Raw genomic sequence first — 27325 nt, forward strand, 5'->3', positions numbered from 1 at the left:
AATGATACCACACATTCAGTTTTGTGTCGTATGTAGGATTGTGACCCTGTTTCAGAGGCTGGGTCATGGAGAATAAATAGCTCTTAGAGAGGTTTAAAAAACAAAAGTCAGGAGTTTGAGAATAACTCATACTAAGATCTTCTCACTATCAGCTAAATCAACAAAGAATCTTAACAGGACCCTCTCTGTAAAAATAGCGTGCTGAATTTTTTTAAAAAAAGATTTATTTATTTATTATATGTAAGTACACTGTAGCTGTCTTCAGACACTCTAGAAGAGGGCGACAGATCTTGTTAAGGGATGGTTGTGAGCCACCATGTGGTTGCTGGGATTTGAACTCTGCACCTTTGGAAGAGCAGTTGGGTGCTCTTACCCTCTGAGCCATCTCACCAGCCCGTGTGCTGAATTCTACAAACTGTGTGCTGCAGAATTATTTTCATCTCAGAGACCTGTCATGACCCAAATGAAATAATCGAATTAAGTTAGTGTTTTTACTAGTGTTGTTCTGTCAGGGCTGGGAACTGTACCCAGGCCTTCCTACATGCCAGCTGGTGCTCAACTCACCCCAGCAGAGGCTCATACATTAGAACGGTCTTTAAAAAGTGTTGTTTCTAGTATGGTTAAAAAGGTCGAATGTGTTCATTTCTGTCAGCATTTATATTTAGCAGCTATAAAGAACTACAGAAAGTTCAGTTACGTTTTTTGTTTCAACAGGGTGACTGCCCTGCCATCAGGAGTGTTGCAGATCTATGACGTTGGCCCGGAGGATGCTGGGAATTACCGCTGTGTTGCAGCTACTATAGCTCATAAGCGGAAAAGCATGGAGGCCTCGCTAGCCATAGTTGCAGGTACCACACTAAAGTGGTTATTTGTTTGTTTTCTTCCATTTTTATGAGAATTTTGATTGTTACATCTACTTTTCTCCTGGCTGTAATAGCTCTCTGTCCATCAGTATTTTGATGACATTTAAATTTTTGTAATAGATTTGGCTTGGGTTTGGTGTTTTCAGAGACTTACTCTGTACCCCATCCTAGCCTTGAACTTGTATCCCTCTTTCTTCTTTCTCCCACAGGGCTGGGATTACTGTCATGCCTGGACTATAATCTATTCAGAACATTGAATGATTGCTTTATACATTTTTCACTTTTTAAAAAAGATTTATTTATTTTATGCATGTGAGAACACTACACTGTCACTGCCTTCAGACACACCAGAAGAGAGCATCAGATCCTATTACAGATGGTTCTGGGCTGCCATGTGGGTGCTGGGAATTGAACTCAGGACCTCTGGAAGAGCAGTCGGTGTTCTTAACCTCTGAGCCATCTCTCCAGCCCTTCACTTTGGTTTTTTTTTTTTAAGGCATTTTTTTAATTAGATATTTTCTTCATTTACATTTCAAATGCTATCCCCAAAGCCCCCTATACCCTCCCCTCCATCCTGCTCCCCAACCCACCCATTCCCACTTCCTGGCCCTGGCATTCCCCTGTACTGGGGCATATGATCTTCACAAGACCAAGGGCCTCTCCTCCCATTGATGGCCGACTAGGCCATCTTCTGCTACATATGCAACTAAAGACACAGCTCTGGGTGGTACTGGTTAGTTCATATTGTTTTTCCTCCTATAGGGTTGCAGACCCCTTTAGCTCCTTGGGTACTTTCTCTAGCTCCTTCATTAGGGGCCCTGTGTCCCATCCAATAGATGACTGTGAGCATCCACTTCTGTATTTGCCAGGCATTGGCATAGCCTCACAAGAGAGAGCTATGTCAGGGGTCCTGTCAGTAACCTCTCACCCATATTCCTAGAAGTAAATATGGAAGAAACACTCCTTCACTTTTGTTTTTAAAAGCACAAAATACAGAAAGGGACAGAAAGAGAATGTCCACTGCCAATAAAGTTCTTTATAATATGATTCTCCACCACTTAAGAATTAGCTGCTAACAGATATGCATTTGGAGGTGCTGTGTGACAGACTTTTCCTGGGGCGACACATGCATCCCAAATAGGGATCCCACTACTGACCAAAGTACCAATACCACCAAAGTCCAGCTCGGTAAACCAATGAGTTTTATTGGGGTTACTTCTAGGAATATGGGTGAGAGGTTACTTACAGGAACAGAAATGACTCAAAGGCAGCTGGATCACCCAGTCACGCATTCCAGAGTGCATGACAAATCACAAAAGCTGGGATCTGCAGCATACTGCACAGCCTGCAGGCAGCTCAAGAGGTTGGATAGTGGCCTTTCTAAGTGACTCATTGGTTGTGGCTCTCCCAGGGAGCTCACTGATCCCTGCTTTTTTTTCCAGGTGGCTGGGCTTCTCTAAGAGTCAGTCTCCTTTGTAGGTTGACTCGTCTGAGGGTGGATCTTCCGCTGTAGTCCTTACTTTTTATACTCTTGGGGTAGGAGGGGCATAGTGAATCTGCTCAGTTTCAGGGACTTCCTAAGCTATTTTGAGTTCTTTCCTTTTGGTGGTAATGAGCTTCCCTGAAGGATGAAGTGTTTCAATCTCTGAGGAAATTGCTGTACAAAAGTGGGGATAATAAAATGTATTCTAGAATTGATTATAATAGTTACATAACTGAAAATTCTAAAAACCATTGAGTTAAATACATCCTGTGGGTGAATTGTATATATGATATGAGTTAGACCTCAGTAGAACTTAAAAAAAAAATCTTATTTCAAAAAAAGAAGGAAAGGGGCTGGAGAGATGGCTCAGCAATTAAGAGCACTGACTGCTCTTCCAAAGGTCCTGAGTTCAATTCCCAGCAACCACATGGTGGCTCACAACCATCTGTAATAGGATCTGATACCCTCTTCTGGTGTGTCTGAAGACAGCTACAATGTACTCATAGAAATAAAATAAATAAATTTTAAAAAAAATGTTTAAAAAAAAAAAAAAAAAAAGCACTGACTGGTTTTCCAGAGGTCCTGAGTTCAATTCCCAGCAACCATGTGGGATGGCTCACAATCATCTGTAATGGGATTTGATGCCCTCTTCTGGTGTGTCTGAAGACAGCTATAATGTACTCATGTACATAAAATAAATAAATAAATCTTTAAGAAAGAAAAGAAGGGAGGGAGGAAAGGAATGAATGAATGAATGAAGATCTGGGTAGTGGTGATGCATGCTTTAATCACAGCACTCAGAAAGGAAGAGGCAGGCGGATCTTTGTGAGTTCAAGGCCTGACTGGTCTGTAGAGCGGAGTTTCAGGACAGCGAAGGCTGAACCATGTCTTAAAAAAAAAACAAACAAATAAACAAACAAATAATAAAAGGTGAGGGGCTAGGCAGATGGCTTTGTAAGGACACTTGTACAAATATGAGACCCTGAGTTCATGTCCCAGCACCACATAAAAGCTGTGTGCCCTTAACCCCCAGCACTGTGGGACTAGAGACAGGAAAGGTATGGTAGTCTGCTGACTGTGAGCCTAGCCCCAGGTTCAGTGAGGGACCCTGTCTCACAGGAATAAAGTGGAGAATGACAAAGCAGGATATCTGACGTCCTCCTCTGGCCTTGTATATGTACATACACATAAACACATACAGGATAGAAGGAAGAAAGGGGGAAGGAGGGAAGGAGGAGGAAGAAGGAAGGAGGGAAGGAAAGGACAGATGGGCAGAGGAAATGAACAGGAAAGAAAAGTCAGCTTGGTGGGGTGACACCCATTGGAATCCTAGCACTCTTGGGGTAGAGACCAGGAGTAGAAGACCATCCTTTAGTGCATAGGGAAGTGGAGGCTAGCCTAGGCTACATGGCATACTATCTCAAAAAGAAAAAAAAATCCTGAAAGAATAAATGAAAAATAAATAAGAATCAGTATTTTAATATGCTTATGATTTATTTATGTATTCTGCCCTTTCCTGCCCAAAGCTAATGAGACCAGATCCTTCTACATGCCAACCATTATAGCCAGTCCACAGAACGTAACCGCGTCTCTACATCAGACAGTTGTGCTAGAGTGTATGGCCACAGGATATCCCAAACCCATCATTTCCTGGAGCCGTCTTGGTAAGTCGTCCTCACTGGGGGTGGGGGTCAAGGGGGTCTTCCCTTGACCTCTATTCCTTTTAACGAAACTGATAAAATGTGTATTTTATAGAGAAGACACACATTTGCCAGTTGAATCTGGACGACTTCATTTTAGTTTTGCAACATAAGGAGAGCTTATGCCTCAGAGAAATTGCTACTTTTTAATGACTGATTTCACAAATAGTGATCTTTTGGTATAATTTCAGATGAAATGCCTCACTTCAATTTCCATGTTCTCTTTGAAATAGATCACAAGTCCATTGATGTCTTCAACACTAGGGTACTTGGAAATGGCAACCTCATTATATCAGATGTCAAGCTGCAGCATGCTGGAGTGTATGTTTGTCGGGCCACCACCCCAGGCACACGCAACTTCACAGTTGCTATGGCAACATTAACTGTATTAGGTATGTATTCTTTCTTTCTTTCTTTCTTTCTTTCTTTCTTTCTTTCTTTCTTTCTTTCTTTCTTTCTTTCTTTCTTTCTTTTTTTTTTTTTAGCTTCCAGATTACAGGTCATCATTGTGGAGAAGTTAAAGTGACTTCAAACAGCTATTTGCATCGTATCCACAATCAGGAGGAGAGTGAAATGAATGCATGCATGCTCACTTGCTTGCTTGTGCTCAGCTTGATTTCTCCACTCAATGCTGGTCAGGATTTCCTGCTTTGGGAATGGTGCCATCTACAGTGGACTGTGTCTTCCCATTCCAGAAAGTCAGGCCTCCACAGGCCAACCCAGTGTAGACAGTCCCTCTCTGAGACTCAGTTCCTAAGTGATTTTAGGTTGTGTCAAGTTGACAATGAAAACTACCATCACCTAGCTAGTTGTAGGAGACTCAGCCTGTCAGACATCTGTGTACATGGGACTCATCTCATTTTTGTATTCTTTCTTCACTTGTTCTTTTCATTCCTATCGAAGACACAGAATATGTTTTTTCCCTTTAAAATAGCTCCCCCTTCATTTGTCGAATGGCCTGAAAGTTTAACAAGGCCACGAGCTGGCACTGCACGATTTGTGTGTCAAGCAGAAGGAATTCCCTCACCCAAAATGTCCTGGTTGAAAAATGGGAGAAGAATACATTCAAATGGCAGGATTAAAATGTACAACAGGTAAGCTATACTATGTTGCTACTGTTTTAAATAAAATAATGCCTTTGATAATTTTTACATGAAATGGTTACAGTAACATCAAATGGCCACATACTCTGTTAGCACTAAATGCCAACTTGGACTCTGGTGTTTCAGTTACTTCTTCTATCAAATGAAAAAAAATAAGAATGAAATAATTTACTTCCTTTCAATTCCTCCAGAGTTCAAACTTAATGACCGTAAGATGAAACGTGGATGGTCACTGTGGCATGTGACTTTAGTCCCAGCACTTGGGAGGCAAAGACAGGCAGATCTGTGAGTTTGAGGCCAGCCTGCTCTACACCACAAGTTCTAGACCAGTCAGGACTACATGATGAGAACATGATATATATATATATATAAATTTTTATTCCTGTTACATTCTCATTTAGTTGAACAAAACTTTAAACTTTTTGCTGATCTGAATCTTATATGTGTATTACAATATGAGTTAAGTATAGACTGTAGAATAGAGAACTAAATAAGAAATAAAGTAGTAGCTTTCTTACTAAAAGCTATTTCTAAAAAAGCAATTGAAACAAAGAGAATTTAGTTACCATAAATGCTAATGAAGGTTAAAAATATAAATCATGGGCTGGAAAGATGGCTCAGCAGTTAAGCGCACTGACTGCTCTCCCAAAGGTCCTGAGTTCAAATTCCAGCAACCACATGGTGGCTCACAACCATCTGAAATGAGATCTGACATCCTCTTCTGTTGTGTCTGAAGACAGCTACAGTGTACTTACATATAATAGTGAAAAAATCTTTGGGCCTCAGCAAGGGTCTGAGCAAGTGGGGTCAGAGCGAGCGGAGGTACTGAGTTCAATTCCCAGCAACCACATGAAGGCTCACAACCATCTGTACAGCTACAGTGTACTCATATACATAAAATAAATAAATAAACTTAAAAGAAAATATACATTATTTTTCATTAGAACTGATAGTTCTCAGCATGTTTTTGTATAAAGTGAAAGGTGCATTTAACAATAGCTTTTGGATGTCATTCTTAGGATTTTTTTTATGGATATAAATACTTCTTTCTTTCCTTAGCAAATTGGTCATTAATCAGATTATCCCGGAAGACGATGCTATCTATCAGTGCATGGCTGAAAACAGCCAAGGATCTGTTCTGTCTCGAGCCAGACTGACCGTGGTAATGTCGGAAGATAGACCCAGTGCTCCTTACAACGTTCATGCTGAGACCATGTCGAGCTCTGCTATCCTTCTGGCTTGGGAGAGACCACTGTACAATTCAGACAAGGTCATTGCCTACTCTGTGCACTACATGAAGGCAGAAGGTAAGCCGCTTGCAGTCACCGGTTTGTGTGAGGCATGGCTTAATTGGTAAGGTGATTTCTTGGCATGCATGAGGCCCTGGGTGTAATTACAGAGCTACAGAGTCCTGGTGTGGTGGTTCATGCCTGTGATACTAACACGTGGGAACAAGAGGCAGGCAAATCAGAAGTTCATGGTCATCCTCAACTACATAGCAAATTTGAGGTCAACCTGGGCTATATGAGTCCCTAGCTCAATCGAACCAAAATAAACCAAATATTTGTCTTCAGGATGAGTGAAAGCTTACATAATTGTAAGAGAATTTTTCACCCTGAGGACCAATAGAACATCAACTCCTTTCTCTTTTTAAGGCCCAATGACAAATCAAAGATCTGTTCCACACTGAGACTATAGGGCTTACATAGAGAACATGAGTGAAGAGTTACTGACCTGAGCACAAAGAGTTCTCCCAAGTGTCACAGAGAATCTTTTGTTTGTTTGTTTGTTTGTTTGTTTTTTGTTTTTCGACCCAGGGTTTCTCTGTATAGTCCTGGCTATCTTGAAACTCACTCTGTACTAGACCAGGCTGGCCTCGAACTCAGAAATCCTCCTGCCTCTGCTTCTCAAGTGCTGGGATTAAAGGTGTGCGCCACCACTGCCCGGCACACAGAGAGTCTTTAACCCACAGGTATAGCCAAATAGATGGTGCTCCCTCTCCCCTTGCCCAAGTCTCCTCCTTCTCCTCCTCTTGCCAAACTCTATACTCTAGCTCTTTCCTGAGACCTTGAGGCCATGCACAGTTAGGGCGGAGTTGTATGCACTCCCTGCAGACTGTGACTGGGCATAGATACTCAGATGAAGGTGCATGACCCTCTCCATACTCTTCTTGGGCACAATGTCAACAGTCAGACAAATCCTGCTGTGATGGTCTTGATAGCAAACCCAGCTGGTCTTAGAAGATGCTCTTAAGGAAATTGATGGTTGTTTTGAGACAGGGTCTCACTTTGTAGCCCTGGCTGGCCTGGAATTCACTATATAGACCAGCTGAGCTCGAACTTACAGAGATTCACTTGCCTCTGAGTACTGGGATCAGGCATATTTATGGGTTATCATGCCCAGCTAGTGTGCTATTTTTTAGGGGAATGTAAGCATATAAAATTCTACATTTTCTTTCTGTCTTTCTTTCTGTCTTTCTTTCTGTCTTTCTTTCTTTCTTTCTTTCTTTTTCTTTTTTTTGGGGGTGGGGTGGGGGGTCATTTATTTATTTATTTAGACAGGGTTTTCTCTGTGTAGCCCTGGCTGTCCTGGAACTTACTTTGTAGACCAGGCTGGCCTCGAACTCAGAGATCCACCTGCCTTTGCCTCCTGAGTGCTGGGATTAAAGGTGTACCCCACCACCCAGCTAAATTCTGCAATTTTAAATTCTATATATGTTGAATATTTTCATTTTGGAAGAAAATGAAGCAAAGTAGGGTGGGCTATAGCTCAGTGGTAGACCTTTTAAACAGCATGTATAAGGCCCTGGGCTCATTCCCCAGGACTGCCAAAAGAAAAAAAAATATGAAAAAATGTTGAACAAGACATTTTTGTGATATCTGTTTTACTGTATCAAATTAAATGTCAGGAGCTGGAGAGACCGCTCAGCGTTTGTGGCACTTGCTCTGGCTCTACTGGGGACCTGGTGGCTCACTCCTGCCTGTAACTCTAGCTCTCAGGGATCCAACACTCTCTTCTGGCATCCTTTGGTGCCAGGCATGTATGTGGTGCACATATATATACGTGTAGCTTCCCATTACTGGTTTCGTTTTGGGGATTAAGAAAAAAATCCTTCTTACCTTACTTTTTGGTAAAACTGTTGTAGAAACAGAAACTCTTCACAAATCCTAGTGATTTCTCCATTGACTCGGGTTTATGAATGCTAGTACAGAAATGGTCCGGTTTCATGTAGCTACACTTTGACTAGAGAGGACATTCAGAGAACAGTGTGATGCTAACACCAGGTGCTGCTGAGCCGGGATTGGCTCTTGGCTGATGCTGGGTTTTTACACTTTGAAGCAGTGTTTTGAAAAGGGATATTGTGAATGTAAATCAAGGGTCCTGGTTGTGAGAAGAATGTTCTGTTCAGAGCATGCTGGAGTGTGTTCATTCTCTCTGCTGACTTAGGAAGGTGAAAGGAAGGCTGGCTTGGCGGGGCCCACGCTTGTTCACCATTGTGCCCGGTTCCTTAGAGCCCCTGCATGGCACTCAGCCTTCTATTCAGGGGCAGAACAAGGCTTTTTAATTCGAACTCAAGGACTTTGTTTAGTAGGTCAGAAATTGTACTATGCAGTTCCTAATTAACGAGCCATTAGCCAGTGTGTTGTGAAACGCCTCTAATCTTGTCTAATTTAAATGCTATGAAGTTAATTCAGAAATGTGGGAAAACTCCGTGCTGGAATGTGCCTTCTGTTTTGTTTATAAATCCAGTGCAGGGAGAAGGGGCTGGTGCTGAGAGCGGCTTGATAGAGTTGACAAGCGCTGCCGGTGACCGCGCGCAGTGGCTGCCGGTGACCGCGTACAGTGGCTGGCAGCGCCTTGGCTCCTTTCTTCAGGGCTGCACCAGAGGAATTAAGCCCTCAGGGACAAGTCCTCTTCTGCACCTTGCTTTGCGTAGTTTCTTAAGAATCCCTGAGAATTTGTCTCCCTCTTTAAAACAACTGAACATTCACCGTGGGTCCCAACCTTCTGAGTCTGTTCTTCCATTTTGCTTTTAGTATTAAAAAAAGAAAAGGTCCGTGTTGGCCCATGCAATATGTTCTCTCTTGAGGGGCAGAACGAGAAGCTTTGCAGCCCAGCTTTTCATTTGGTTTGATTTTGTAAAAAGCAGACTCCCTGCATGCCCCACTGTCTCTGTGGTCTACAGAGAGCCGGAGAGTAAGCTGGAACCTTTGCTTGCTGCATTAGACTATCCTGCTCTGCTGGGCCTTCCTTCCTCTCTCACTGTTTCTTATAGCCTGTCCTGTTTTGACTCGATGGTAAATGACCTTTGGAGAACATGGACTCATTTCACGAAGTGTTCTAACCAGTAATTTTTTTTTTTGGACAAAAAGCCCTGGTTCCTTTTAGGCAATAAGGAGCTTTCTGTGCACTTAAGAGTTTTTTATGCTGGGTTATAGAAGACCACAGAGATAATTGTGAGGGAAAATGGCCTTGTGAATTTTTAGAATATTAGTCTTTATTATTGTTGTTGTTGTTGTTTGTTGTTTTGGAGATAGGGTTTCTCTGTGTAGCCTTGGCTGTCCTGGACTCCCTTTGTAGACCAGGCTGGCTTTGGACTCCTAGAGATCCACCTGCCACTATGGCCTGGCTGAATATTTGTCATTTTAAAACATGGATACTTTGGTCTAGGTTTAAATAATGAGGAATATCAGGTGGTCCTTGGAAACGACACAACTCATTATATCATCGATGACTTGGAACCCGACAGCAACTATACTTTCTACATTGTGGCGTACATGCCGATGGGAGCCAGTCAGATGTCGGATCATGTGACACAGAACACGCTAGAAGATGGTAAGAAGACGCAGTTCTGGGTTATCAAGTGTGAACATCTGTAGATTTGGTCACTTTCAGTGAGTAAGTCTGTCTGGTTAAATGAAAACCGTTATGTTAAACAGCAGGCCTGCTGCTGTCTCATGTCTCAGCCTTGGTTTCTGCCATTATGTGATAAAGGATACTTAAAAAATTCTTTACTTTTCGTGTGTGTGTGTATGTGTGTGTGTGTGTGTGTGTGTGTGTGTGTGTGTGTGTATCCATGTGTCCACAGTATCCAGGGAGGGCACTAGATTTTCTGAAGCTGGAGTTAGAAGTGGTTGCAAGCCACTCACCGTGGGCACTGGAAATCAAATTTATGTTGTTTACAAGATTAGTATGTGTCCTTAAATGCTGAGACATCTCTCCAGCCCTGATAAAGAGCACTTAAAATATTTGTTTGCTTATTTGTGTGTAGATGCATCTACTATGATATCTGTATTTAGGTGAGAGAGCAGTTCATGGGAAGTGGTTTTGTCCCTCCTTCTATGCAGGACTCAGGAATTGCACTCCAGCCATCAGGCCTTGCTGATCCATGGGCCATCTTTCTGGCTTTTAGAGCACCTTTTACTTATAATTTGTAATATAAATTTTAAAAATAATAAGTTCTTATATTGGGCTGCGGATGTGTCTCAGTGATAAGAGTGCTTGCCTAGTATGTGAGGCCGATGGGGCCAGAGTCCCCAGAGCCACAGCCAAAAAACAAAGCGAAAAGGCAAAAAACCCTAAACCTTTTGCATTTTCTAATTAGGTTGCCATAATGGGTAGAACATGGGTTTTATGGGAGATGGAGAGATGAATACTTATTGCTTTTGAAGAGGACCTGAATGTATACATGCGGACACACGTACACACGCACACACATACACGGACTGACATTGGCTCTAACTTCAGTTCCAGGGGATCTGGTGTTCTTTTGACTTACAAGAGCACTGCATGCGCATAGCACACAAACTTCTGTATAGGCAGTCATGGTACTCATAAAGTAGATCTTTAAAAAAAGATAGTAGATGGCTTTTATATAATAATAAGAGATTTTTCTAGGCAAGAATCCCCCTCTGCACAGGTGTGTCTCCCTCCCTGGCAGCTGATTAGTCCGTTTATAAAGGGGCCTTGGCGAGTCCTCTAAGAGTGGCCTTTCCAGACTTAACACTTCTCTTGCTCTGATTTAATTCGGAGGAAGCTGCTATACAACATCAGCATGTTCAAGTTCTCACATGTACACACATAAATAAGTAAATAAAATAATTTTAAAAAATAAGTAAAATTCACATTCATCTTTAAGATTTTAGAGACTTTTTACACATTAAAAACTTCTCAGTTGCAATTATGGATTCTTTGCTTCCTTCCTGTCCTGCAACACACTCTCCTTTGCTTCCGGGAAATTTTGGTAGACTTATTTGTGACCTTTGTCTCGTATAATTAGCAAATTCATCACAGCCAACCATCCTCCATACTTTTGTTGCACCCTCCTTGTGGTTCCTTTCTGGCCGGAAGTTGGCATCACTGAGAACCCTGGGCCAGCCGGAATATCTCCAATGTGACCATGTTATGCTTTGCCATTACAAGAACTCCATAAATAATGATTATAAATCTTTGTGAACAATGTATTCTCTCATTTCACTAGTGCCCCTAAGACCTCCCGAAATTAGCTTGACAAGTCGAAGTCCCACCGACATTCTCGTCTCCTGGCTGCCAATCCCGGCCAAGTACCGGCGGGGCCAAGTGGTGCTGTACCGCCTGTCCTTCCGCCTGAGTACTGAGAACGCCATCCAAGTTGTAGAACTCCCGGGGACCGTGCACGAGTACCTTCTGGAAGGCCTGAAGCCAGACAGTGTCTATCTGGTTCGGATTACTGCAGCTACCCGCGTGGGGCTGGGAGAGTCGTCGGTGTGGACCTCACACAGGACGCCCAAAGCCACGAGCGTGAAAGGTAACACTTCCCAGGGACTGTTTAGGAAGATAAAGAATGTTTTTACTTTTGAATTAAAATGTTTCACTCTTACTTGCGTGTACTCTATGTCTATGTAGATATAAGTATAAACGTTAAGATTCATATTTTCTGTTTTATGTGTATGGGTGTTTTGCTCCCATGCACATCTGTGTACCACTTGGTGTGCAGTGCCCACAGAGGCCAAAAGAAGGCGTCAGATCCCTGGGACTGGGTAACTGATTGTTACGAGTTGACATGTGGGTGCTGGGATTCGAACTCTGGTCCTCTGGAAGGGCAGCCCATGCTCTTAACTACTGAGTCCTTTCTCCAGCACATATTTTACATTTTAGTTTTATGTTTGCAAATAATACGTAGATTATGAACTTCATTGAAAAAAATCCTAAACCTTTCCTTGGGCCTGGCACGCAGTTGGTAAAGTTTTTCCCTAACATGCACAAAGCCCCGAGTTCAGCACCCAGAATGGCTTAAACCAGGTCTAGTGGCTCATGCCTGCTGTCCCATACATAACTCCAGCACCAGAGAGAAGCAGAAGTGGGAGGGTTGGGAGGTCGTCATTGGCTGTGGTTACGGAGCTTTAAGCCAGTGCGGGATCTGAGAGCCCAACCAAAACCAAAACCAGTGCAAATGAGGAGTGGGACTATGGAGTGTTAAGTAGGGAGCTCGCCTAGCCATGTGCAAGGCCCTGGGCTTGTAAATAAACATAGTTAATGATTAAACGTTTCTGTGTGGTATTCCCCCTTTTCCCAACTCCAGTTGTGGGTCTGTGGGTCGAGCTGCTGATCACACAGTTTGCTTAGCAAAATCTTCATGGCTGGATCAGCCCCAGCAGACTGAATATCAGAGGGAACATAGGAACTGAGACCTACTGAGTAGTATTGTGTTTTTAAATCAATAGTTCAAAAAGACAGGGCCAGGGTTGGAGAGATGTCTCAGCAATTAAGAGCACTGACTGCTCTTCCAGAGGTCCTGAGTTCAAATCCCAACAACCACATGGTGGCTCACAACCATCTGTAATGAGATTGGATGCCCTCTTCTGGTGTGTCTGAAGACAACTTCAGTATATTTACATATAATAAATAAATCTTTAACAAACAAACAAATAAACAAAACAGGTCCAAATGTAGGATGTTATTCAGATAGAATCCAACATGTCTGGTTTATTGTCACTTAACAGAAAATATTCTACGGTAAAAATTAGACTACACAATTGACTCTTTTTATTACACAAATATAGATATCTTGTGATTTATATGACTTAGTCTTTTAGGTAGTATATTTTAAATCCCATTTCTAAGCTTAACACCATTGTAAAATTTGTAAAAGTAATATTTGTGTGTGAGCATGTGTGTGTGTGTGTGTGTGTGAGTGTGTGTGTGTAAGTCACATCACATATGTAGAAACAGAGAACTTAGGGAGTTGATCTCTTTGTCGGACCTGGAGTTCGAACTCAGTTCATCAGATTTGGCAGCACCCTCCTTTACCCACTGGGTGACAATCCTGCTGGCTTGTCACTGAAATTGTGAACATAGGGTCAACGTGTAAAAGTTGGACGTTATGCCTTTGAAGCTGAGAGGTGTGGTGCTCTCTGATGTCCTGTGGACTGTGAGTTATTGACACCGTGCTGTCTGGTGCACTCTTCCAGCCCCGAAGTCTCCTGAACTGTATTTGGAACCACTGAATTGTACTACCATCTCTGTGAGGTGGCTGCAAGACACGGAGGACCCGGCCGCCATTCGGGGCTACAAGCTGTTTTACAAAGAGGAAGGGCAGCAGGAACACGGACCTATCTTCCTAGACACCGGTGACCTGCTGTATACGCTCAGTGGCTTGGGTGAGTGTGTCTGTGTCCCGCAGATCCTTTGTCTTCCTGCTGTGGCGGGCTGGGAAAAGGGTTATTGGATGTCCGAGAGTTGACTGGGTACTACCAAGAGTGGATTTCTCTGTGTCGTTGGCAGTTCTTCTCTTTCGTTGGCAATGTTGTCTTTCCTCCTTTCCTCCTGCTCTGGGAGTCCGTGTCTCTTGTTAACCAGCCCTTTTGATACAGAGAGCTCCTGGTTTGTTATTATAGGTATTCAGTGGATGTAGACTAGGATTGTGGGGGCTGGCAAGATGGCTTAGTGGTGTGCAAGCCTGATGCCTTGAACTCAGTCCCTCTGACCCCTAAAAGTTATCTCCTGACCTCCACATGTGTGCTGACGCTCAACAGTCCAGTGGGTCTCTTCTGATCTCCCAATATGTCTGTCTCTGTCTCAGCGGTTCTATCTCCTACACTCATGTTTACACACGCCTGTACACACACACATAAAATAAAGAATATGACTGTGGAGTCAAGACTTTGCAAAAATGGTTGAATAACAGTAAGTATATTTAACTTAGAAATTGCCTGGTTGCTGTGTTGGTATAAAACAATTTACATACATGATGTGTAATAATGCCGTGCCCTCTGTCCCACGCCGTGACTGTGAATATTACCTCATAGACCAGACACAATGGAGATAAAACACTGGCCTGTGTTTGACTTCATCTGTGTTTTCAGAGACACTGGCTAGCCCTTATTTATTTATTTTTTTCTTTACTCGAGGAAAGAGCTTCATGATGTAATTGTGTTTAACAAATCATGAAATCGGGCTCAGGCTGGGGATATGGCTCTGTGGTGGAGGGCTTGAGTAGCCTGCATGGGACCCTGGGTTTAATACCCAGCTCGGTGATGGGGGTTGGGGGAGGAGAGAACCACTGAGACAGAGACAGACACATTGGGAGATCAGAAGAGACCCACTGGACTGTCGAGGCATCTTACGCGCACAGTAGGAGTTTATGCAGCCCTGTGGCTTTTCCTTTTCCATCCTTACCCTTTGGAGGCTCTGTAAGGGGAGAGGCCTAGTAGTCTTAGTGTGGGTCAACAGGATATGCTGTGAACCTACCCGGGGATGCAGGAACACAGAAATCCATCCCAGGCTCCCTTGCCATAGATTTCCAGATGGTGTTTTGCTTGTAATCTTGTTATTCCGTTTTTAATTTAATATGCATTCAGTTAAATAAATTTACTGTCGATTTCTGTCGTGAAGCTTATAAATGATGAGGAGTGACATATGGTCCAGGCTGAGCTTCCTTAATCTACTGGTTATGATGATGTTAACCCAGCCGCTAGAGCCCCCAAGCCTTTCGTGTTTATGTCCTGCTGTGGCTTCTCAGCGTGCCCTCCCTTTGCATGAGCTCATCGTGGATGAGAAGGGACTCATTGGTTTTGTATCCAGTGGGAAACAGGCTGTGAGAAAATTGATGCAAAGCCTTAGATCAGGGCTGGAGGTGGCTCAGTGGTTAAGAGCTGGAGGAGGCTCATTGGTTAAGAGCATGTACTACTCTAGCAGAGCACCAGGATCTGGTTCTCTGAACCCATATGGCAGCTTACAACCATCAATAAGTGCCAATCCAGGGGCTCACCTGCCCTGACACATAGACACTTCTGCAGACTCATAAATAAAACTACTTTTTGGGAGCTACAGCTATGGGTCAGTGGTTAAGAGCACTTGCTGCTGTCCCAGAGGGCACAAGCTCTCATGTGGCAGCTCATAATCATCTGTAACTCTAGTCCCAGGGGATCTGACGACCTCTTCTAGCCTCCAAAGGCACCAGGTATATACATACCACATAGACATATATTCAGACAAAACTTATGTATGAAATGAATATATGTTCAAAAAATATACAAGAAAAACAGCTATAGATACAACTCAGAGCTGGGTGGTGGTGGCGCACGCCTTTAATCCCAGCACTTGGGAGGCAGAGGCAGGCAGATTTCTGAGTTCGAGGCCAGCCTGGTCTACAAAGTGAGTTCTAGGACAGCCAGGGCTATACAGAGAAATACTGTCTCAAAACAAACAAACAAACAAAAAGATACAACTCAGTACTTTGATTTTTCTTATTGTTAAAGAACTTGAAATACGTAGGAGAAATAGAAATCTATTCCTCACCATGTTTCTTGGGTATGCATTCCAGCTAGTTTACACTAAAGCGTCAAGTAACTGGTTAGAAAACAGAAAATAGGGGGCAGGAGAGATGGCTCAGCGGGTAAGATAACTGACTGCTCTTCAGAAGGTCCTGAGTTCAAATCCCAGCAACCACATGGTGGCTCACAACCACCCGTAATGGAATCTGACACACTCTTCTGGTGCATCTGAAGACAGCTACAGTGTACTTACTTATAATAAAAAATAAATAAATAAATAAATCTAAAAAGAAGACAGAAAGTAAGAGAAGCTCTGCTCTTGGAAGAAACTCAGAGATGTGTTGCATGAAGAGTTGTCAGTAAGCGGGGCATGGTAGTGCACACCTGTAATCCCAGCACTCTGGAGCAGGAGGCAAGATGATGAGGGCTTCATCTTCAGCTGTGTAGCAAGGCCAAGGGCAGCCTGGGAAGACAAGGCACCGTGTCTCAGAAAAACAAAACGAAGTCACCAACAGTTAAAAACAGTTAGCCTGACATGCCTGGGGTAATAGGAGATCCTGTCCCAAACAAGGTGGGGTGTGGGGTACTGACACCTGATGAAGCTGTCCTCTGACTTTCACACATACACATGGTAAGTGTGCATCTTCCTACACACACACACACACACACACACACACACACACACACGGATGTGTGAGTGGACAGACAGACAGGCACATACACACACAGAGAAATTTAAAAAAATCTTTACAGCTTTTGGTGTTTTTGCTGTGACATCTGTTATATATGCTGTGTGAGGTAGCTCCACTTAGAATCCTCTATGTGGGGGAGTACACATGTTTACTCATGTGCTTAGCTGCCTGTGTACATGAATGTGCAGAAGCTAAAGGCCCATGTCGGTTGTCTTCCTCTGGCTCCCAACCTGACTTTTTTGAGACAAGATCCCTCGTTGAACTTGGAGCTCACCAATCGACTAGCTAAGCTGGCCAGCAAGCCCCGGTGACCTCCTGTCTCAGCCTCCTCAGTGCTGGGATTATGTAGGCTGTGTGTTCATGTGTGCCACAGGAGACCCGAACAGAGATTCTCATGCTTGTGAGGTTTGCATGTTACTGACAGAGATCTCTCTTCAGACCCCTGAAGTCACTTTAAACGCATGAACTAGAACATTAATTTGGGATAAGAGACACCCCCGTATCAAGTTACATAGCTGCGTGCTTCCTGGCTGTGGATTTAGTCCGAGTGATCGGCTTGATTGAGTTAGTTCAATCTGACAAGGTCTCAGTCGATGTAGATGCTTCCTCGCTCTGCAGCAAGTTCAGGACCCCTGCATCTTCAAGTAGCATCCTGAATGGCTGGCAGGGATGTACTTGTCCGGGTTCAATAGTGCTCAGCTGTTGAGCAGACTGTCTCCAAGGCGCCTTCTAACTTGAGACCCCGATTCTAATCTTTGTTATTAAGTTCCCACCAGGGCCTGGCCGGGCTTTTGGTAGGCAAGTGTTAAGACGAGGGAAGGGAAGGGAAGGGAAGGGAAGGGAAGGGAAGGGTAGGGAAGGGTGTTCTATGAAGGGGACAGCTGACCATCTGGGACCATTTTTAGCCAGAGCATCTGGCAGTGGCTGCCTGTTTAACAGAGAGTGATGTGTCCAGAGGGCAGTAGGTTAAGGGAGCCCTGTTTGTGCCTTGCCTGGTGAATGCCGGCTTTCACAGAGCCACAGCTTGGGACGGATGCTCCAAGGAGACCCAGCTTTGCTAAGTGGCCTTGGAAATGAATTCACGTGCTTCTACTTGTGATGGAGTGTCGTTTTATATAGCAAACTGCTTTCTCAAAATTTCATTTTCACACTAACCCCCCTCTGATGCCTTTAACCCTTCCCTCCCCAGCTTTCATTTCTGGTAATTAAGTTTTCAATTTAAAAAGTGTGTCATTGGGACATGGTCTCCTTAGAAAGAGGCATAGTTCTTTGTTCTAAAAGACAGAAAATGGATTTGTACCTTTAGTGTTTTTTTAAAAATGGACAAGACAAAAGATATGAGAATCTCAGTTTCCTTAAACCAGGGAAGATGGAGTCAAATGCTATTTAATTGGCTGCTTGTACAATGTTCCCACAAAGACCAGGTCGGCTGAATGTAATTGGGTTTATTAGTGGGAGATATTTTAAATTATTTTACTCAAGAACCTCAAAGCTCAGTTCCTTAAGATGTGGAGTACTTTGCCTATGGGTCGAAGAAATAAATTCTCATGTCTTTAAAGAGTAAAATATAAAATAGTATGTGTATGTGTGTGTGTGTGTGTGTGCGTGCGCGCGTGCAATGTGTAAAAATATAATTATAATAGCATATAATATATAGGTATAAAATATAGTTTAATATAATGTACAATGGCTTTATATGTGCAAGGCCTGGGGTCCAGTCCCCAGCATTTAAAGACAAAGTGTGACTTGACTTTTGATGGCACTGGGAAGCTTTAGTGCCCCTGCTTTGCTCGGGTTTGACTTCAGAGTGCAGTCTGTTTCCCTGGGATCTGGCTTGTGCTGAGGGGGAGAAGTCACTTCAGGCCTGTGGTGGGGTCGTTTGTGGGACCCCTGCTCAGTGCTGTGCTGAGGGGGAGAAGTCGCTTCAGGCCTGTGGTGGGGTCATTTGTGGGACCCCTGCTCAGTGCTGTGCTGAGGGCCTTCAGGATTTATTTTTTGTTTGTTTGGTTGCTTTTGTTTGTTTGTTTGTTTTTCTGGATAGGGTTTCTCTGTGTAGCCCTGGCTGTCCTGGAACTCTCTCTGTAGAGCAGGCTGGCCTCGAACTCAGCGTAGATCTTATTGCCTCTCTGCCTCTGGAGTGATGGGATTAAAGACATGTACGGCCACCACCCAGCCTAATTATGTCTTTTTTAAATAAATAAAATTTACATTTACTTATTTCTATTTTGAATGTGCATGTGGAAACCAGACGATAAAGTCGGTCCTTTTCTCCTACCACGTGGGTCTGGGGATAAGCTCAACCCGTCAGTCTGGCAGCAAGTCCTTTACCTGAAAAACCCTCTCTGCAGCCAAAAGAGGAAATGTACATTCTGAAGTGCGTGTATCTGTTCCCACAAGCCCATGCTACTAGAGGCACACCTTCTAATTCATTCTTTCAATTTGGAAAAATCCCTGACATTGTCAAGTCTTCCTAGAGTCATCTTGGAAGTCCGTCACTCCCCGGACAGTCCATCATTCCCAGCATTCTGACATATCAGACAAGAGTACCAGCTATGCAAGCACCTCGCACGCCTAGGGTTGACTTGAGACTCTGCAGCTTGATGACAAACCCTGGCTCTTTGCTTAACCTTTTAGATGGAGACAGTAACAATCCTGTCTGTTTTAGAGTGTTAGGGTGAAGTGAAATAATTCAGATAGAGGTTAACACAGCATCCTGCAAACTCCATCCGAGGCCTGGAAGACAGGCCAGCAACTCTCATTTGTAAAAAATGTGTTTTCCAGACCTGAGAGTGTCCCTGAGTGGCAGGTCACTCAAGTAGCACAAATGCAACCTTGGGTTGGACCCCAGCCTTGGGGATCGATAGAATCGATCTCTTAGGATGGAGCTGATATCAGGAAAAAAAAAAAAAAATCCCCAAGTGTTTTTTGTTTTTGTGGTGGTGGTGGTACTGGTGTATGGGTTGGGGAGAAGCAGAGTTCCATAATTAGTTTGGAATTTGTCCAAGGAGGGTCTTGAACCCCTGATCCTCCTACTTCCATCTGTTCTGCACTAGGATTACAGGCCTGTGCCATCTCAAACCAGCTTTACTCAAATAAGATTTTATCATGGTTATTTCATTAGGAAACAAATTTTCTTGGGATACAGTGTGTGTGTGTGTGTGTGTGTGTGTGTGTGTAAATTAACTATAGATGGTGTTAAGCCACAGATTTTATTCAGTGAGTTTAGATGAAACCTAATTTTTTTTTGCATTTCTTTCTACTTCGAGAATAGAGAATCTGAGCTAAGGCAAAATTTTCTCCTGATGAGCCAGGAGGTAGGGCTTTAGGCTTTGTGTCTGTGTTGAGGCCTGAATTCTTTTGTCTTCACCCATCCCCTGGTGTTGAAGCCTGCTTAGAAACAGGACCAGTGAGCATAAGGAGGGTGAGTGTGGTCATGAGGGTGGGGCCTGACTGCTTCTTACTTCCCCAAGGAAAGGCAGGCAGGCATGTATAACAGAACAATCAGAAAATAGGATAGAGAGTTAAATATCTAGGTCTGAAAGACCCAGTCATGAAATAAACAGCTCAGATACAGCCCACCAAAGCCCAAGGGGGCTTAAACTGATGCAGTTCAGGAGAGAGAAGGAATGAGGGGGAGGGGAAGAGGAGGGGGAGGGACAGACAGGTTGGGACTTAGCCATTCTTCCTTTCCTGCTCCTCTCTCCCATAAACGCAAGACTTCATAGTGCCTTGGTTTCTGTCCTTGAGTTACATTTTTCGAGAGTTACATTTTGACTTATCCGTGAGTTACATTTTCAAGAGTTACATTTTGACTTAATGTTTCCTGCACCTGCATAAGAGGTCCCGAGTGCTTTGGATCCCCGTGCTCCCTTATCTGGTTATAGACCTGACTTTTTACACAGTTAATTTTTTTCTTCATAGGATTACAGTTAAGTGGACTTGACATTTCAGACACAGCAGTGTTATTCTTGGTAAGGATCGCATCAAGTCATGGTCTTGAGGCTGGAGAGGTGGCTCAGTGGTAAAGAGCACTGGCTGCTCTTCGGGAAGACCTGAGTTCAGTGCCTAGCACCTATATGGCAACTTATGAGTGTCTATAGCTTTTAGTCCCCGGGATTCTGATACCCTCTTCTAGATTCCTTTAACACCAGACATGAATGTGGTACACAGATATACATGAAGACAAAGCACCCATTCACATAAAATAAAAGTAAATAAAATCTTAAGGAAAAAACAAAAGGCATACTGATAGAGCTGGCTCACACCTGTAATCCCAGCCCTTAGGAGGATGTGGCGGGGTGGCTGAGAATTTGAGGCCAGTCCGGACTATGGAATGAGATGCCATTATGTAAGCCATGGTAGTTTGGTTTTGGTTTGGTTTTTTTCTTCAAGATTTTATTTTTCTTATTTTTTATTGTGTGTATGTAGAGGGTGAAGGAGATATGTGTGGTGAGTGCAAATGTCTGCGGAAGCCAGAGGTGTCAGGTCCCTTGGAACAGGAGTCTATGTGGTTATAAGCTGCCCTGCGCAGGTGCTGAGTACTGAACTCGGATCGTCTGGGAAAGCAGTGTATGCTCTTTATGGCAGTCTAAAGCCGTGGGCTGTGCGATGCCTGGCACAGGAATCTGCTTTGCCAGCCATACAGAGGCTGCCTCAGAAAACAGCTCTGCCTTCCCAGCGCTCAGGAGGCTGAAACAGGGGCATCACATGGTTGAGCCTGGGTGGGGAGACTGAGAAAGACCCTGTCTTAAAAACAAACAGCAAGAATCAAACCCCATAAATCCATGATTATCTTCCAACAACACCACTTTATTTGTGGACAATGAAATAAGAAAAAAAAATAGTAATTTGGCATGCCTCAAAATAGTAGATTATATTGTTTTGTTTTGGGCTGTTTTTTTTTTTAGTGGAACATAAGCCCCAGGCAGGGGGTTTCCAAAAGCCACTACATCCCCAGATCCCTAGCCCTTATTATTATTATTATTATTATTTTTTTTAAAGATTTATTTATTTATTATATGTAAGAACACTGTTGCTGTCTTCAGACACTCCAGAAGAGGGCATCAGATCTTGTTATGGATGGTTATGAGCCACCATGTGGTTGCTGGGATTTGAACTCCAGACCTTCGGAAGAGCAGTCGGGTGCTCTTACCCACTGAGCCACCTCACCAGCCCTATTATTATTATTATTATTATTATTATTATTATTATTATTATTATTATTATTATTTCTTACTTTGTAGCTCAGGGTAGCTGTGATCTCACTATGTAACCCAGGGTAGACTTGAACCTAGGAGCTTCCTGCCTGCATTTCGCAAATGCTCAGGTTATAGTCATGCATTATCACACCCCACTCCCAATAGTATTCTGTCTAAATTCTATTTTACAACCAATTGCATCTAGACATGTACAGCCTGTGACTCAAAAACTCAGATGTGTCCCAGCAATGGCTATGAATGAATCTCAATCGTTAGTAGAAGACAACATCACATTACAATGTTGAAAGACACAATGTCAACTAACAGACGATTTTTAGCTCATAAGCTGGGTCACAGGCATCTGACTGTGTTATTATTTTATAAAGTGGAGAATTTATATAGTTTCCTTTCATAATGTCATCCCAAGGCCAGCAGCATAGCCTGGACGTTTACTGAAATGCCGAACTTGGGCTCGTCCATACTTGTCATGTATGAGAGAACTTAACGTATTGACACTTGAGTTTACAGCTTTACGCCAGGTCTGTCTGCGCCCAGGCTTCCTAACCTATCACTCCTTTGCTTGAGTTAGCTCCCAGGAGGTTCCCAAAGGCGAGTCTGTCAATATTCTGTCCCCTGAGAAAAATGAATTACTCTAGACTTGGTGCACCTCATATTAGGAAGTTATGACAGTGTCAGATTAATTCTATTTTGTGTTGTGGAGTGAGCAAGGAAATAAGCAAATAGCCCTGGGTTTCATTAATTCACAGCTTAAACAGTGTGATTTTTAACTCCCCAGGTGAGCCCAGGAGCCTTTAGTACTCGTTCAAAAAAAAAAAAAAAAAAAAAGAATATTTTTCAGCCCACTCAGTCATGTGATGGCTCTTGGCCCTCCATTCCTGTTTTCAAGCCCTCCGTGGCAATGTGGAATACAGAGGCACAGTGTTCAGTGGAACTCAGTAGGTCCGGCCTGCAGGGCCAGTGAGGACTCTGTTCCCTTTGGCTCTGCTAGGATTATGTCACAGTAGATTCTTAGTCTTGCAAATCAGAAAGTGAACTAAATTTAGAAAATCCCGATAATGAGCTTCAGTAACCACTGACAGTGGACCCTGGGATCGGAACTGTCCTCACAAAATGAAGGTTGGCCCCTCTGGTTCTTTGCCTGACTCTTTGTGAAGACACTGCCTGAGAGACAGAGCTCACTGGAAAACCAATATTTTTTGTAAAGGATTTATTTTATTTTTAATTATGTATGTGTGTGTGGCGGGACATGTACATCGTGACTACTGGTGCCTGAAGAGGCCAGAGAGGACATCGCGTCCCCTAGACCTGAATTACAGATGGTTGTGGACCACTTGGGGACCAAACTCCAGGTCTCTGAAAGATCAGTACACACTCTCAACCCTAAGCCATCTCTTTAGATTCCAGAAAAGCAAAATTTTTAATTTTAGGATGGATGTTTTATATATATATATATATTTTTGAAGTACCCATTTTTAAAGCCTGGCATGGCTAAATTTATCTGTAACCCAGAACTAGGGGTGAGGTAGGGGCAAAGACAGGAGGAGCCAGGTTTCTGGCTGACCAGCCTAGCTGAGGAACCTAGCCTGAGCTCCATGTTCCATGAGAGACTCTGCCTCAAGGGAATACAGTGGAGAAGGATGGAAGACACCTGGTATTTTCCTCTACACGCATGTATTCAGGCACCACACGTGTGTGCACTCACACTCGAGTATACACACACACACACACACATAAAATACAGAGATGTGCACACATACACATACAAACACACACACACAAACCTAGACTCAAATAACGTATAGCTGGCTCAGTTTAGAGTTGCCTGAAACAACTTCAGTGTAAAGAAAGAATACTCATAAGATATTCTGCAATGCAAAACTATGTGGGTAAGAAAAACCAACCACAACGAATCTCAGTGGCACTATGCTGAGGGATGGGCCATCGTTCACAAAAGGTGACATCCCAGAAGACTGACCGCTTTTATGGGGCATTCTCAGAGTCACATCTGTACAGAAGGGAAACAGCCAGCCACGTAGTGATTACCCCTGATTGGGTAGGGGTTGGTCTTGCCCACCCAGAGGCAACATGGAAACTAATAGACATGACAGAATTGTTGTACGTTAGCTGTGGTAATAGTGAAACCAGAAGACCTACCTGTGGGGCCTTCAGCACAGTGAGTAGCAGGTACTCAGCCGCTGTTCGCTGTTTTTGAGTGTGATTGGTCAGAGGACAGTAGAAGAACCTTGCTTGTGAGCTAGCTCTGAGCGGGTACTGCTGCATTTTGAGGAGAGCTTCCAGAACAGTCAGGTTTTGGAGAAGGAAACTGTGATTCTGCTTTTAATCATGACACCTCAGTGGCATGTCCACAACAGTTTAGCATCCTGTGGATATATTAGTTATTTCTCTCATTGCTATGACAAATATCTGACACAAAACATTCAAGGAAGGGTTTCTTTTGGGTTACATCACTTCTCTGTCACCTTGGGTGTTCTGGAGCTCACTCTGTAGGCCAGGCTGGCCTCAAACTCTGAGGCTACCTACCTCTGCCTCCCGAGTGCTGCGATTTGAGATTGAAGTTGTGTGGCACTGTGCCTGGAAGGACCCAGTATTTCTGGCAGTGCTGTCCTGAGAGAAAATAACAAAGGATTAAACAGAAGATGCCAATCAGTGGGCTTGTTTAAAAAGAAAGTTAAATCTTGGGGGAGGGGCCACTGCAGACAGGTCTCCCTGAAGTTTTCTTTCCTGTGTGAAGGTGAAACTTCAGATGTTATCTCTGAGTTACACCTTTCAATGGAGTCCTTCCAAACAAAACAACAACAAAAAAATAACCAAACTACTAAGACTTCCAGAATTCTTAATGTGTGGACGACGATGGAGTTTGGTGCAACTCTAAGCACTGAATCTGTATCCATCGCCGCTAGAAACTACATAGGAAGTTCAGGGAGGCCATTGTGGCTATTAGGGGACGAGAGGCACTTTTCTCAGATAGATAAATGTATCTAATTGTGACAGATAGAGTATCTACTTGTAGACTCCCTATGCCCAGTGGACGAGCCATCCTAAGCATCTATGGGCAGCATTAGTTGGACTCAGTGAGCTAACAATACACGCATACATACATATATGTACATGTAGCTGGCATGAGGGCCAGTTGGAGCGTGGTGGTCCCAGAGGGAGCAGGAGTGGGAGTGAAGGTGATGGTGATCGAAACACATTATATACATTTATGAAAAAAATTTAAAGAATAAAGAAATCGATTGATGAGGAAGGAAAAAGAAGGGTTGGATTCAGCCCTGTTCTGGCAGAAATGATGTAGATTGTTCTAAATCAGATTTCCTAGCACATCGCAGAAGATGGCTGTGAGTTCGTCAGCGGTAGAAAGCATTCTTGAGCCCAGAATCAAACAGGCTCCTGGCTGCTCTCCCTTTACACTTGGGGGACTGCAGAGGTGAGACCACATCAGCACCCCAGAAGGAAGTGTTCCTCAAGTTTCTGCTGTGCCTTGTAGGATATGAGACTGAGCTCATGGTAGTGAGGTAGTGTGCATGTCTTTATTTCATGCTAAAACAAACAAACAACAAAAACCAAAAACGTATTTTGGAGAGAAAGAAATAGTGTACTCCCCTATTTCATGGAGTTGTTGGATTTATCTTTTTAAAATAGTTCACTTTTCCAAAAAAATGTCAAACCCAGTGAAACCTTTGTGGATAGAACTTGCTGGGTTTTACTGCTGAATTTTGAAGTTCTGTCTTGAATAGCCTCCCCCTTTGAAATTCCTGAGCATGCACCAGGCTCCCTGAGAAAACATCTGTCTAGTTAATCAAACACGCTGTGGTGTGTAAGCAGAAGCCTGGTGTCCTAGTTACTTTAAAAACAAAAAACAATAAAGTAAAGGTTTCTTCCCTCCCTAGAACCAAATTGCATTTGCCTAAATGGCTTCCCTTTTGTGAGTTTGAAGTTTTACTGTTTTAGCAGCTGTGTGGTGGGAGGGGCTCCGCCGCATCTGGTGTCTCTTTGTGGACAACTGAAAAGGTGACGTTTGTTCCCTTCTCTGGGGAAAGCAGGTTATCCACAGGCTAGAAGCTTTGTTTTCTTAGGACCTAAATTATCTTGATGCGATTCACAAGCTCTCCTTCCTGCTTAGGGGGAAAAAAAAAAGAAAGAAGGAAAGAATGAAGAAGCCAGGGTGCCCTAAAAGCCCACAGCCACCGCACAGGTAACTGCAGATAACCCTTTGACCTTTGGCGCCAGGCAAAGATTTACAGTAGTCACTTCACACGCTAGTCTGAAAAGAATCCCGAATAAAGCCAGGCCCCCGTGGAGAGCAGAAGCCTGGTGAGGAAGTCCCATTCTTTTAAGTAGCTCTGATGCGTCGTTTGACTCTCCTCTGGTCTGTGTAGAGTGGAATACCAATTGTGATGTGTTTCAAAATCAACTCTAACGCTGGTTAACTTTTAGGGTCTGATATCATGGGGGTGGGAGTGGAGCACGGTTATGCCCTCTGCTGCCTGGCTCTGTTCACATCCCCTTACCCTGCCTGCTATATCAGGTTAACTTTCTGATTGAACTACCTGGATAGTTCCATTCTCTGTTTCAGCTTTTGTGGGGGCAAGGGGTGGTGGTGCGGGTACCAGATCAAATCCAGGGTTCTACCTATGCTTGGCAAAATCCTGCCACTGAAATATATCCTTAGCCCACTTTGGTTTTGTTTTCTTTGCCTATTTGTTTAAGAAAGAAACAGCAGGAAACCTTTTTCAAAAAATGGGCATAACTGAAAGATAAAGGAGACTGGAAGTCACATAAAAACAAATCACAATGCCCCCTGTTTGTCTCTAGGAGGGGATTTTTTTAAGCTTCATTCCATGGGATACTTCAGATCACGACACTTGAAAAAAGATGCTGTGTCTTCCATCTGATGATCTTAGAGCTGTTTAATAATTATTGAACTGATCGCCTCCCGGCCTCTTTAACCTCTTCACCTCTCTTTTTGGTTACCCCACTATTGTCTACAGTGCTTGTGTTTGGAAGGGCATTAAATGGAATTTACAGTTTTATTCCTGCTATGCTTCTGTGTGCCCAGGAGCACGGCTCGTTCCTCTCGGCGGCTGTTGGTACTGAAGGCTCCTCACTGCTGCTTGGGCTGCAGTTTCCAGCCATTATTCTTAGGAACGAGGTCTTTGTTAAACTTGGCAATCTCCCGTTTTCTAAGTCTGTAAGCATGGTACGTGCCTGCTGTCTCTTACAGAAGGAAGAGGCCTTGTAGGAAGTTAAATCAGTGCTGTTGGTCCCAGTGTTGATGCTCAGATCACTCTGGAAGGTTCTGGTGAATGTCAGGAATTCTTAGATGCCCGAGGTCCTCAAGGAGCTAAGTTAGAGAAGTTTTTTTGTGGTTGTTGTTTTAAATGCCACCATTAACAGATGAAAAAAGCTTTTGGGTGGATAGAAGAAAAAAAGTGCTGTACTGGAGTCATTACACTTGTAGACTTTATTTTAGTTTGTTTTGAACTTTGT

The 27325-nt window shown here is 43.4% G+C and overlaps 1 protein-coding gene across 1 annotated transcript in view; it reads left to right on the forward strand.

The window, feature by feature from the left end:
• Positions 1-27325, forward strand: part of Prtg (protogenin) — a 101514-nt gene that overhangs the window by 36075 nt on the left and 38114 nt on the right. The window contains exons 4-11 of the mRNA XM_021207134.1: positions 715-848; positions 3873-4010; positions 4280-4438; positions 4981-5140; positions 6209-6456; positions 9821-9985; positions 11631-11936; positions 13600-13788. Of these exons, the coding sequence (XP_021062793.1) occupies positions 715-848; positions 3873-4010; positions 4280-4438; positions 4981-5140; positions 6209-6456; positions 9821-9985; positions 11631-11936; positions 13600-13788 (1499 nt within the window). The remainder of the gene's footprint in view (positions 1-714; positions 849-3872; positions 4011-4279; positions 4439-4980; positions 5141-6208; positions 6457-9820; positions 9986-11630; positions 11937-13599; positions 13789-27325) is intronic.

The sequence above is a fragment of the Mus pahari genome, chromosome 10, assembly GCF_900095145.1.
Source record: "Mus pahari chromosome 10, PAHARI_EIJ_v1.1, whole genome shotgun sequence".
Classification (NCBI taxonomy): Eukaryota; Metazoa; Chordata; class Mammalia; order Rodentia; family Muridae; genus Mus; species Mus pahari.